General features: G+C 42.9%; 1 protein-coding gene across 3 annotated transcripts; it reads left to right on the plus strand.

The window, feature by feature from the left end:
• Positions 1–562: 562 nt before the first annotated feature.
• perp (p53 apoptosis effector related to pmp22) lies at positions 563–12951 on the plus strand. 3 transcript variants are annotated; one of them, XM_064318239.1, is made up of 3 exons: positions 563–700; positions 9792–9932; positions 11349–12951. In XM_064318239.1, the coding sequence occupies exons 2-3, from the start codon at positions 9818–9820 to the stop codon at positions 11558–11560; spliced, it is 327 nt and encodes a 108-aa protein (XP_064174309.1). In that variant the 5' UTR covers positions 563–700; positions 9792–9817; the 3' UTR covers positions 11561–12951. The 3 variants fall into 3 exon arrangements, with proteins under 3 accessions (XP_064174309.1, XP_064174310.1, XP_064174308.1); XM_064318240.1 differs by lacking the exon at positions 563–700 and adding an exon at positions 1062–1165; XM_064318238.1 differs by lacking the exon at positions 563–700 and adding an exon at positions 1172–1487.
• The last annotated feature ends 290 nt before the right edge of the window (positions 12952–13241 follow it).

Below are 13241 nucleotides of genomic sequence, written 5' to 3' on the forward strand. Positions count from 1 at the left end.
AGTAGCCTACATTTTTATTCGGTGAGTAAGAATCTTTTTGCCAGTATTTTCTCAGTTGGTTTGAGGCACGGTGGTGGCACTCCATTTTTGTATCCATTGTATTGTTTACCGCAATAGTTTCAACAGTTACATAATGACTGGCTACCTATAATCATTCAACTAACAATCATAGCACGTGTCCTTCCCTTTAAATGGCCAAATGAATGCCATCTTTAGCACTAATTTGTGTTTTTAGTGACCGCTGTGGGTGACAGTTTGTACTGCTACAGCAGGTCAAATCTGAGTGCTCAAAGCTTGGGCAAATTGTCACGATCACTTGTGGATTTCTAATCATACAGTCTCTATTGTTTGCGTGTGTGCCTGTGTGTTTTCAGTGTTATCACAAACCATATTTATAGGCTACTATATTAATATATAATTAATTTAAAAACCAATATTTTTCTGGTGAATACGACTATACTGCGTTAAGCTGCACTGTTACAATATAAACACTAGGTGGTGCTAACACGCCGTGTCTTTTTCGTGGAACGCTGTGTCTCAAAGTGATGCCAGTTCACGGGAGGGATGTAGTAGGCTACAAGCAAGCTGAAAACGATACCAGGACACAGAACGGCTTGTATAAAATTTGGCATTGTATTAAAATCATTTATCATTATGAGTAAACGCAAGAGTCACAATCTTTCTTCATAAACTCAGTTTGGTGAGTTAGTTTTCATCATTGCTTTCCTCGTCAAATTGCGAGGGTGACTGAATAAATATCTGTTTTAATTGTAGGTCAAAGTTATGGACACATATTGATTGAACCCTACCCATGCAAATGATCGTTTGTCCTCGTTAGCCTAGTGCCTAACTCTCACACCCATATCTCCATTGGGATAAAACGTGTCCGTGTAAAACGACCTGAAATATAAAGCAGAAAAATAAGTTTCCACCAACTAAAATAACTGTGGAAACAATGTACGAGAACACATATTTACCGAAGCGCAATGTGACCAAATTACACCAAACCTCCTATGTTCAAAATCATACGTGCATTTTAAACTGTTGTCGCTATTATTCCGGTTTATTGGCAACGAAATGGTTACGTAGTGTAACCCGATCCTCCATTCACAGGCAGCAGTAAGCCAAACCCAGAATCACCCGACCCTACAGGTTTTCCGAACAGGTTTGTGAACTCGGGCGGGGCGCTCTCACACAATTTTGAGCTTCTGCTGTGCTGGTCATCGGACGGCGTTCTTGTGCTTCCCGGGCTGTAGTTACGCATAACTTCCCTGTGCTGAAAATGTTTCGCTGTGGCATTGCGTACCCCCGGTGCAGGTGGATAGCACCCCTTCTGTTGCTTTTTGCCATTATATTTGATATAATTGCTATTGCGGCTACCTCTGGGTGGGTTGAGGACGAAGATGCAAAGTCTCACTATGCGAACATGTGGAAGCACTGCCGAGGCCGAAACGACCACTGGGACTGCAAATCTCTTATGACATTTTGTAAGTACGCCAATGGCATTAATAATAACAGCAGTTATAATAATAGGATCCAAAGTATGAATTTAACTACATTGTGTCGTTAGACATGATAAATGCGAATGGAAGGACATTGCCTAGGCATTATTTTTGCAGACAGAATTCAAATGCGAATTCGGAGCAAGAAAGACACATTCGCAGCGATGAAGACGGTTCAATGCAGTATAATTTACCGTGTCGTGTATAGCCTACCTTTTACGGGAAAAATGGGTAGTCTATAGTTTCCACAAGTGTCTGGATAAGTTATTTTACCCTATTTTAAAAAGTGCTATGTTGGAGTAAAAATACATTTTTTCTGCAACACTTGTACTTGTACTTCACTGCATTGTTTTGTAATGTTTTTGATTTTTTTAAATTACTTCTAAATTTAGGTCTTCTGAACATGGCATTTTACCTTGGCGAGGTGAAATGTAGCTGACCTCGAGATGGCTGTGTCAGGGCCCTTAGCCTAATCAAATAAACAACCCTGGGTCCGGCATTGAGCTGTGAGCTAGTACTTTCCCACGCAACCTGCTATTCGTACATTTCCATTTCTGCTTGGTCCTTAACTAAATGAACCGAGATTGTATGGCCTTCGTACAAAGTCGTGGTTTTATTTTTAACCTACAAGGTGTGTAATTCTACGCATTCTTTTACTGCGTTCCTTCAGATGGGACTTGAAATCTGCCGGGCCGAAGTATTTCAGTATTAGGTACGGTCAAGTATATAACACGGCAGTGTCCCACTCGGCGCTAACAAACTGGATTTAGGCAGGATAAAACCAAAGAAGCATGTGACGTAGTTGAAATTTAGTTAAATAAACTATTGTAAAGCCTGTTCGAATGACATACTTAACATAAGAATTTATGACAGTCGATCCGGATAAGTGGGGCGTCTGCTGAATGCCTAGATGTAAATGTACTGCGATTTTCCAACTGTTTTGAGTACTGAAAAATTGCAACGCTTTCAAATGGGCTTTAATTTTCCGAACTGGGGTGGTACACTATACTGTGGGTACTGTATGGGAAATTATACCCTTGGCCAGCAATACATAATTTACTTGTACTTGTTTTGCTTGTAAAATGTACCTATACCCAACTAGAACATTATTGTGCATTCAGAGTACATTTGGGAAATGTCTTCCTCAAAGAACAAAAATGACCTCCACTGTACCCTTATTTCTGAGAGTGCTGGGTATGATGTCCCCCTCACTTAATTATCTGCCTTGATCAATAGATTGCACCAAATTTAATCTCAACACATTCATTGAAGGTCTCTGCTCTCTTAAATTTGGACATTTCTTCTGGCTTACATTTATTGTTAGATTTATTCCACTGGTACCTTTTTGAAGGTAAATTGATTTAATTTATTCTTACTGGAAAATAGTGATCAATGTATTTTAATTAAGCAGTACAATAGCTATTTTAAATGTTTATGGATGATTCATTTGGAGACTAAATCATTTGCTTTGAGAGTAAAAAAAACAACAACTTTTTAATAGTTGAAATGTCAAGTTGCAGCCCGAAATAAACCTGTATTTAGATTTTGTAGTGGATACAGAAGTCATAAAGACACAGATGCATGTAAATAAATGTTGTAGTTGCATGAAATGTTTATTTATTCCTTGAAGTGTCACTAACTAGCATTAGCATTGATCACTAGTGAACTAGCATTAGAATTAGCATTGATCACTAGTGAGGTGGCATTAGTCTGCAACTAGGTTTGTTTGTTTTGTTTTTTTGCTTTATCTACACATTCTGAGGTAAAAAAAAAAAAGAATGTATAGCAAAATTCTACTGCAAATTGTGTTTTTGAACTAAATATTGAATATCTTATTTTTAATAATATCCTGCCTGTGACCAACATTATGGGAAACTTAAGTTACTGTTATGGCTGATGGGTGGCACCATGAGGAATTCGGTGAGAGCACCATGCTGTGGTGCATGGATGAGCCCCACAGAAAAAAAAGCAGTGCTAAAAAGAACACATTTAGCTGTGCCGGGGCCGACTGTGGCTGATAGCTACACAGGTCAGTACGCAGTTCACGATTACGTCACACAGGGTAAGGGGTCTGTGTTCCATCGCTGTCTAGCCACTGCTGCCTGTCAAAACACAATAGCGGCTATAAGGTTGTAAAAGTTTTTACAGATCTAACCTTGGACTGTCTTCAAGGAACTAACAAAACCGGATACTTAACAAGCTATCATTCTGACTCATACGAACAAGTGAGAACGAATACTGAGATTTTCTCTTGTTCATAATATGTTAGTAGAGGATTATTTGTAAAAAAAAATAGTCTAAGAAATGAGAGTGTGGTGCAAATGGAACTTTGTGATGGATAAATTGAATGCTGCCCCAGCTTTCAAATGTCGATAGTGCTTGAATTATTTTACATCGGCTTTGCAACTCTCTCTGCATTTCCAGTAATTTAGAAAAATCAAAAGTGAATACGTGGTAAAACAGCTCTTCATAAATTGGAATTGATTGAGCACTTTGGAAATGACCTGATTTAACCGCGCAGTAATAACGTCTGTAATTCTGGTGTAACCTGCTGCAAGTGTTCATGTGCTGATATGATTTTTCTGGGGAAGGGATGCATTGATGTGCACTGCTATTTCGGTTTTTGAAGTGTGTCGGCTCTGAGCAGTGCTGTTATTCTGAAAAGCCAGTATGTGTCTGGGTGCTGGCTTCTGTAACTGCCGTGTGCTGTGATTGCGCTCGAACCAGAACACATCCTGTGCCATAACATTAGCATTCACCCAGCATACAAGCCTCAGCCATGCAGATTTAATTTCCATGAATATTTAAGATATCTGCAGGACACTAAAACGCATTGAGCCTACAGTGGAGAGTCCATCTGTTACTGTGAAATGTAATTTCTCGGCGTGGTGCTGGGCTGTGTAACTCAGCCTTTAAATGCCGGAGCTGGCACACTTCCGAAGGTTATCGCCTACGCAGGAAGTTTAGTCTTTAGTTTTAGGCATTAGTGCACACAGATCATACTGAAATGGGCTGGGGAATCATGTAGAAGGGTGGTACGGCTTATCTTCTATTGCGCAGCACTGGACATAATGGATTATGTAGGTAAGGTCCAGATAGATCTGAGCCCCAATGGGGACATGCCCCTTAGCTGGATTCCTTTCCGATTGCATTGGGCAAGGGTTCAAAAATACTTTCCGCTAATAGCAATGGATTGTATTTATATAGTGTTTTTCAAGCTGTCAAAACCAGGGCTGCTGGGTGTAATTCCCAGGCAGGCCTGGGACCAAATTATATTATTATATTATTCCTGGACCCGGGACCATAATATTTACTACAAGTTTGCAGACCATGGCGCCCCCCCTCCTCCAGGGGTTGGGACAATGTACCCGGTTGATCCCCCCCTGACAATGGCAATGGTCAGAACCCTTCAAAGTGAATGGGGAAACTTACATCTACCACCACCAATGTGTAGCCCCCACCTGGGTGATATGTGGTGGCCATTTTGTGCCAGAACACTCATTGAGTTCCTCATTGCTCTTGCATTGGCCTAGATTAATGCATGATGACACGTACATGGGTTAATATTGAATGTGTGTTCTGCTTTTACTATATATGTGATTCATTTATGATTTTCACAGGGCAGGTGAGACTGCATGAGTATCTTTATTTTGAGGTAATGAGTAATGAGAGTTTGGCTTCTTGTGAGGTTTCACAAAGCTTCATTGAACTATAAAGGTGTGTTTGTGCCTCTGTTCACCAACCTGACGTGTACCAGCAGGTAGAGAACAGCTGGTACTGCTGTTTGGAGACAAGGAATTAAACCATCTGAGACCACCACCCACACCCACCTTCCTGACTCATGAAATTCACATGAAGTTTGACTCACCTTGTTAATGTTTCTTCAGCAAAACCACATAATCTGTTCTCACAAGTCCACCAACAGTTGTTCCTTTGAGTTCAAAAGGTGGCCGTTGTTAAAACTCCCTGGCAGATGGGAACTAAAATGATGTAATGAAATGTAGCAGGTCTGGTTTGATTCTGATTCAGTTTTTTTCCCAGTGAAACAGGTGGATATATTAAAAACGTCCATGTTTAGCAGTCAGCTGTGATGTGTCTTTGATGTAGCTCTTGTCACACAGTGGTTTACCAGTAGGGTCCTGAATCGAACTTGAATTCTTCAGGTCCAGAAAACATCACTCTAAGCTTAGATACAGTGCCGTGAAGAAGTATTTGCCCCAGTTGTGATTTCCTCTACTATTTAATATTTGTTACACTGAATGGTTTCAAATCTGTAGGCAATATGTAATTAGACTAAGGGAACCTGAGTAAACACAAAACAGATTGAACCTGAATCCGGTAGAGATGCTGTGCCAGGACCTGAAATGAGCAGTTCATGCTCAAAGTCCTCCCAGTTCGTCTGAATGAAAACGGTTCTGCAAAGGGTAGTGGGCTGCAGAAATTCCTCCTCAGTGCTGTGAAGGACTGATAGCGAACTGTAGGAAGCGTTTGGTTGCAGTTATTGCTGCTAAAGGTGGTGCAACCAGTTATTAAGTTTAAGGGGGCAATTACTGTTTCACATGGGTAATATGGGTGCTTGATAACGTTTTTCATGAAATGAATGAAATCATTTTTTAAATGTCTTTTGTGTTTACTCAGTTTCCATTTGTCTAATATTACATTTTGTCTAAAGGTCTGGTCTAAAGAACCCATGGACCGTGATTGAGAATATCCATACCCTAGAAGAGACTGTGCTTGAGATTGTCTGTATCCTAGAGACAGTGGAACAGAGCAGCAGATGCAGTTGGCAGTGCATACCGTGCTTGGGGGCGAGTGTTTTGTTAAAGCTTGGTCTGACTCCAAAGATCATAATTCATTATATATTCACATCACTTACTGAAGGCAATTCTTGCTGTTCAACTTCAGTCTTGTACCCCCAGGTTTAAAATGATTAATGACTGTATTTGATTTTGGGATTAATATAATGAAACATATTGATCTGTATGTATTGCAGTTTAAGGAAGCTGTCACTGGACCTTGGAGCCCTGTGCTTTGTTGGGGATTGTAGCTGGTTATAACGACTGTGCGCTCCGACCCATAGCTGTTGTCTAGATTCCTCATGTTGTCGGGAATGTGATCACCGCTATATTTAGTTTCTTAAGTGCCTGCTGCACGTTGGTAAGAGAATAAAAATGGCACAGATGGCGAACCATTCAGGAAAGCAACTCTGCGGCAATCTACTCAAGTGTCTTCAGCCTAGAAAGTAGCTCGGATTAAAAACCAATCTGAAACTGTGTAGCTCTTTGGATAATCCAGGAGACGGCTGAATTCGGTGGTTTGTACGCAGAAGAGGCTGCAGTGCGTCACCCAGAGCAAGCAGCTGGGCAATCCATTGTGCAATAATCCCTGTGAAGTAAAGTCAGTTTCCTAAGAACAACAGGGTGATTGTTGCCGACTGACACACCCAGAAGCCGTGCTGGTTCATGCTCACATCACAGCACAGTGGGGTCGCAGGCCCCGTCACCACTGTATGCGCTGATAGCATAGTTCAGCACGACATCATGCATTAACAATGTACTCTGCTGGTGTGTAAACAGTGTGTTTTCCAGATGCTTTATACATTTAAGAATGGGTTCTGTCTAAGACGCATCTTGTCAGAGGTGTGCGTGTGTGTATGAGTGCGTGTGTGTGTGTGTGTGTGTGTGCACATGTGTGTTGTGCCCAAGAACCTGATGATGTCAGCCATGTTGGAATAGCAGTGAATCCGTGGGAAAGGCAGGACAGGCTCTGCAGTGTTTGTCTGTGTTTGTCTGTCTGTCTGTCTGAGCAGCAGGACTGATAGACATGGGGCGTGTAGTGCACACTTACTGCAGAATCAGGGAGGATGACTGAAGTGTTTGATCAAGTTGAGCTCAATCAGCTTGTTAAGCAAACTGGAAGACTTAAATGAGCAGATGACTACTGTGTGTGTGTGTGTGTGTGTGTGCGCGCACGTGCGTGTGTTTCATGGCAGCAGACTTGCTAGTTTCGTACTGTACTGCAGTAACATAGAAAAGTCTACCATTATTAAAGAACTGTTTAGACCTTTCAGGCCACTTATGCAATGCAGAATTGGGCAGACAATTGCAGTTTTTCATGCACCAGTATTAGTATTTTGATTGGCGGTTGATTGAAAGAGACAGATATGGCAGGGCTCTGGCCCAGCTGTGTGCGTGTAGCAGCTGGTGGATGTCTGACTCGGGGTTTACAGACTAAGTCGTCTTCCCCCTCAGCTAACGGAGAGCTACCGGAAACCCACACCGCACCTGCCACAGATTCTATATGCCCACCAGATACTCCACTCACTGTTCTCATCATGGAAAGTTCCGTCTACCGATGAATCCAAAATATTGCAATTTGATACATCTCCTCAGAAGGAGATAAAGTAAGGGGAAAGACCAAGGACAGTGCTGTGGGAAAGGGCTGCTCTCTTCTGTAATGTAACATTGGCAAACTCCAGTCAGTAACTTATTGTTACAAAGCAAAGAGTATCTGGTAGATCTATAGATTCTCTGCTGAAAAATGTTGCCCACGTGATCCTGGAGAATTAAAACTATCCACTGTGTACTGAGGCAGGTGACTGTCCTGGAATGACAAGTCCCAATTAAATCAGTGGCTCCAATTACATACATGAGACACAGGCTGTAATGAAGCTTGACGATCTGAGGTGGAAAGTTCTGTTCTGGGGTTTATGCAGGGCCAGGCGCACTCCTAAGCCCAGTGTGGTCGCTGTACAGCAGGGTGAAAAGTGCAGTCCTGCTCTTTCATCAGCGCTGGGCTGAATATCTCTCTGAGGGAAGATGTAGTGGATGAAACGAGCTGAGGAGGACGGACTGATCCAAACCGTGTTTGTCGGGTTTTGGGGGCTGCGTGTTTGCATGGCGTCTTGCCGGCAGCATTCCGTTTGGGCCGCGGGCTCTTGTGTTTGGCTGTATCTCATCCCGGGACGGCTCTGGGCCCAAGGGCAGGGCCTGGCTCCCCCCGTGTGAACCTGGCAGAGAGGCAAGCGAAATAATTTACGGTCTGCCCTGTATTTCCTCTGCATTTTAAAGAGTAATACACCTGCGTGTGTGGTCCTTATGACAAGATTTATTTATACTATTGGCTGCAGACCAGCTCCGCCCTCCTTGGTGCGTTGAGTGCTGATGAATGTGTTTGTTAGCTCAGCAGGCTAATGGCGGGTTATGAGGTGTTTTTCATTTGCAGTTTTGATTTGTGAAAGCAGTGTGAATCACTGGGGTTGGTTCTGGGAGAGGAATGTGGCTGCTTTGCTGTGGATACCGCAAGGGAATGACTAAATAAGAAGGGAGAGAGTGTCGTCTCATCAGAACTCTGGCTGACTATCATTTCCACTGTGTATCTTCACAGTGTTTCACTGTGCTGAGTGGTGTCAAATAAATGTGTTTTTCTCTTTTCATTCCAGGGAAGAGAGGTGTTGTTTGCTACTTTAAGATAACTATATGACCATATTTGCATTTAAAAACCTATTTTCTTTTATTTTTCCTATTTCCTATTCCTATTTTTTTGAGGGAGGATATTGTGGGTTCAGCAATATTCATAGCATTGCATCTGATCAGGACATGCACCCTTCTTATGTATATATAAATAGAGTGGGAGGGGTTGGTGGGTGGGTTTGGTTAGTGGGTTTGGTCAGTGAGTGGGGTTTGGGTGGGATCAGTGGATAGGGTTTGGCTGGGTTGTGAATGCGGTTTGGATAGGGTGGGTGGAATTGGTGGTTTGGCTTGATGGGTGGGTTTAGTCAGTGGGTTTGGTCAGTGGGTGGGGTTTGGTTGCAATTGGTTTACCTCATTGATCATTTCCCATATGAACATTAACCTCTCGTGACATCCAGGTTATGCATCAGCAATCTGTTAGTGTTTTAAAGCATATTATTTTATATTATATTTTACGCTAATTAATTTTATTCTGGTTTTTAGTTTTTCTCATTTTCATATGATTTAAAAAGTAGAATATGTAATGGAAAGAGATTTGTTTTTGTCTTGGGGTTAAAACATGATCAGATTCCCTGTGCATATTCATGAACATGTAGACATATGCCTTATGTCTTACAGTTCAGTATTGAACACCACAAAGAATCATCAGGTCTGACAGTCTCACAGGATTGGCCAGCACACCCTGAGACAGACAGGAGAACCAGTTCTATGGCATGTCTTTCCTGCTGCAGTTAGGGCAGTTTAACATCTCTCTCTCTTGTGTGTGTGTGTGTGTGTGTGTGCATGTGCGTGTGTGTGTGTACGTGTATGTTCGCAGCTTGGGCCCAGGCAGTAGCAGCGCTGATGATCTTGGGTCTCATCATCCTCATCGTGGCCTTCATCATCTCCTGCATTGCCCTTTGCCGTACCGTCAACGTCACCCTGCTGCCTGTCATCGGGATCCTGCTCCTGATAGCCGGTAAGGCTGTCCTCTTCCTCATCCTCTTCCTCATCCTCACTGCTGCAGGCTCAGACTGTCTCCTCCTGTCAAATTATGAATATCAAATGGACACTTCAGATATAAGTAGCCAGCTTGCTGTGATGGTTTATAGTTTTGAATATCGCAGCACGTGGACAATTTTACAGATAGCTCATAACTACATTTTTCACAATTCTTTTCCTCCCTCTTTCTCCCCAAATTTGGAATGGCCAGTCATATTCAGCCACACGCAATTCTGATGCGATGGAATTCTCCCTTGGTTTTTCAGCTGTCTGTGTGTTGATGACTGCTGATTGGTTGTTTTAACGTCATGCTGAAGCCAAAGGTAGTTTTTGCCACATTGCTTGGACATTTATGCCTGTATTGTAATGAGCAGTTAATTTCCCTGTATAAGCAGGGCGGGGGAGGGGCTCTGTGGGAGACGTAGTAGTAACAGTGAAGAGTGGTTTTCCTTTTTTTTAAAGTTGTATCCTGTGGTTTCGTTTAATCCCTCAAAGCTCCACGCTGTTGCTTAGCAACAGTTCTGACATATTGAACCCTCCTGCCGCCTGCTCTGGGCCGTGTGCCTGCCATGGAGAAGCAAGAGGGGGGGGGGGGGAGCGGGGGGGTGCCGGGGGAGCGGAGCTTTGGCAGGGTGTTGCCATGGGAACTGTGAGGAAGCAGCTCCTGGCAGTGTCACCTTGACGCTACGCCCAGGCAGCTGCGTGGTTTGATAAGAACACGGGCCGTTATCGGCCCCACCCCCCACCTGCCGTGTCCACACCCTCCCGCCCCCGTGCTGGGCGACGCCCGATACCGCGCCTGGGGGAAATGGAAGCGGCTCATTGGCCAGTTTATCTCCCGGTGTGTTTACACTGCGGTGTGGTCAGTGGTCTGAGTGGAACTGTGTCTGCTGTATGCAGGGCCAGATAGACTGCCATTTTCAGTCACTGAACACGGATTCTGAGCACTGAACCTGCAGATGTGAGGAAATTATGCCGCTCTGGATTTGTGCTATGGAAAAATGAGCTGTGACCATTCTCATTATACTGACTCAACCTCGCTCTGACCAGCTAACACCACTGTGTCAAATAGCTGGCTCACGGCATAGCAAACACTTTTTGAAGTACTTGGATGGAATCCACATTTTACATCCATTTGCCACTTAAACAGCAGTGGGTTTCCACTGCCCCTACAGTGAATCCAGAATGCCCATATTTATGCACAGTTTTTAACCTGTGTTACCTGTGAGTAGTTTGCAGTGAATTAACTAATACTACAGTATAGCTGAAGATAAGCGAGGTTTTGGCTGTATGTGGTAGTTTCTCAGCATGGGACCCCCATTACGCCTTCCGGTTACGGGACCCCTAAAAAAACCCCAGCCCTGAGTGACAAACCCTCCTCCTCTCGTTGCAGTGATCCTGCAGGTGATCGCCCTGATCATCTACCCTGTCAAATTCAACGAGCTCATCTTCGAGGGACACTACGACTACACCTGGGCCTACGGTTTCGGCTGGGGGGCCACGGTGATGATGATCGGCTGCATCGTCCTCTTCTGCTGCCTTCCGCGCTACGAGGACGATATGCTCGGCCTGGCCAAGACCAAGTACATCTACAGCTCCGCCTAGAGGCCAGAGACGCGCACTGCGGCCTTCCCTGCGGACGCCGAGGACGGACCCTGGTCTCTGCGCACTTCAGCTGTTTTTGCAGAAGAGCCCCTTCCTGATTCTCTCACAGTCTCGCTCTCTCACACTCACCGCTGATTTTCTCTCTTCGGGTTCACCTAAGGGACGACTTTTAAAAAATAATTTTAAGGGAAAAGCCGTCATTAATGTTCACTGTCAGTTTGCAGATTTTACTCTGATACATGTAGGCAACTCGGTATGCCAGAAGACCAAGGGGGGAAGAAAGGAAATGCATGGGATGGTTTTTCAGTATTTGGTGTTCGCCTTCCAAACGGTTTTCATTCTCTGTCTGAATCCTTCCCTGGACCCTTGCTTTAAAGTGGGCTGTTGGGAATATCTTCCTCCAAAGTGCTCTTAATGTCCTGTGTTCCCACTGCTCCGCAGGGATTCTGTGTAATCCCGTCTCTTATCAATGTTCATCCGACTGCCTGGCTGTGAAATGGAAAAGAAGTTTATCAGCTTACTGTGTCTTACAAAGTAACACAAGCAGGTCACCGTTTCACAGAGTGAAATTATTTTGAACAAGCAATGCAGATGGAAAACTGTTGAAACTCGGATTGTGTCTTAATCTCCCTTTGTTCTTCTTACGGTTTGATATGAGTGTGTTTTTAAGCCCCAGTCATGAAATGAAATGCTTTATATGCTTAAGCTCGTGGATTTAAAAAATGCTCTGTGTGTATTCTCTCCTAAGCTGAGAAGTCATTCATGTGCCCTGATCTCCAATTGTATTAGAGGACGCAAAGTACTCTTTGTTCAAACGGTAAATGCAAACTTAACAGCAGACAACAAATCTCTCTCTCTCTCTCTCTCTCTCTCTCTCTCTCTCTCTCCCTCCCTCTCCCCCTCTCTCTGTCTGTCTATATATATATATATATATATATATAATGCTAGTTCTTTATTAATAATACTTTCATAAAATGATTTTATATTGATATGAAATGTATTCTCTGTGATCAATAAATAGACAATAATGATAAAAGATGACCAGTCCATTGAATATTTTAAATGCAGTAAGAATATTGATTATTACTGTTAGGGACACAGCAAGCCTTCCCTGTACAAACAAACATATCAAAAGCTGAATGTTTGATCAATAACTCAGGCTAATTGCTGTTATTTATAAACCTCTGACAGAAATGTGCCTTAATGTGCATTTAGATTATCTTAAATGACCAAAAAATCATATGACACTGCTATATACATGTATTCCTGTTGTTTTGCTTAGAATACATATATTTACTATACATTAACAGATGTGTTATTGCTATAATAATGTACAGAGATATGAAGTGAAATGTGTTGTGTTTTTTATGCAATAAAGTATTCTAAACTTCCATTTGAATCTCATTAGTTTTGGTTCTAGTATTACAGCTTGTGTGCGCATGTTTCTGTGTGTGTGTGAGAGTGTACATAAGAATATACATTTGTGGTGTAATTTCCCAGGGCAAGTCATCATGAAATGGTTGAATATTGTTCAGAATTCCACTTCGGCGCAAGAAAGGCCAATTATCCCCACATGATTGTTTGTTTCAGTTGAGTTTGCCTCCGGGAACTTTCTAAAATGCCTCTGTTGGGAAGAAAACTCCCCACAAGAAAAACAGGTAGCTTCACATTTTAATCCCCT

Source organism: Anguilla rostrata, chromosome 18, assembly GCF_018555375.3.
Source record: "Anguilla rostrata isolate EN2019 chromosome 18, ASM1855537v3, whole genome shotgun sequence".
Classification (NCBI taxonomy): Eukaryota; Metazoa; Chordata; class Actinopteri; order Anguilliformes; family Anguillidae; genus Anguilla; species Anguilla rostrata.

Excerpts from the sequence above, each read along its gene's own strand:
- perp (XM_064318238.1), top strand. The coding sequence starts at position 1,283 with ATGTTTCGCTGTGGCATTGCGTACCCCCGGTGCAGGTGGATAGCACCC. Across the intron at positions 1,488-9,791 it reads CAAATCTCTTATGACATTTT|CTTGGGCCCAGGCAGTAGCA; the intron begins GTAAGTACGCCA and ends GTATGTTCGCAG. Across the intron at positions 9,933-11,348 it reads GATCCTGCTCCTGATAGCCG|TGATCCTGCAGGTGATCGCC; the intron begins GTAAGGCTGTCC and ends CTCTCGTTGCAG.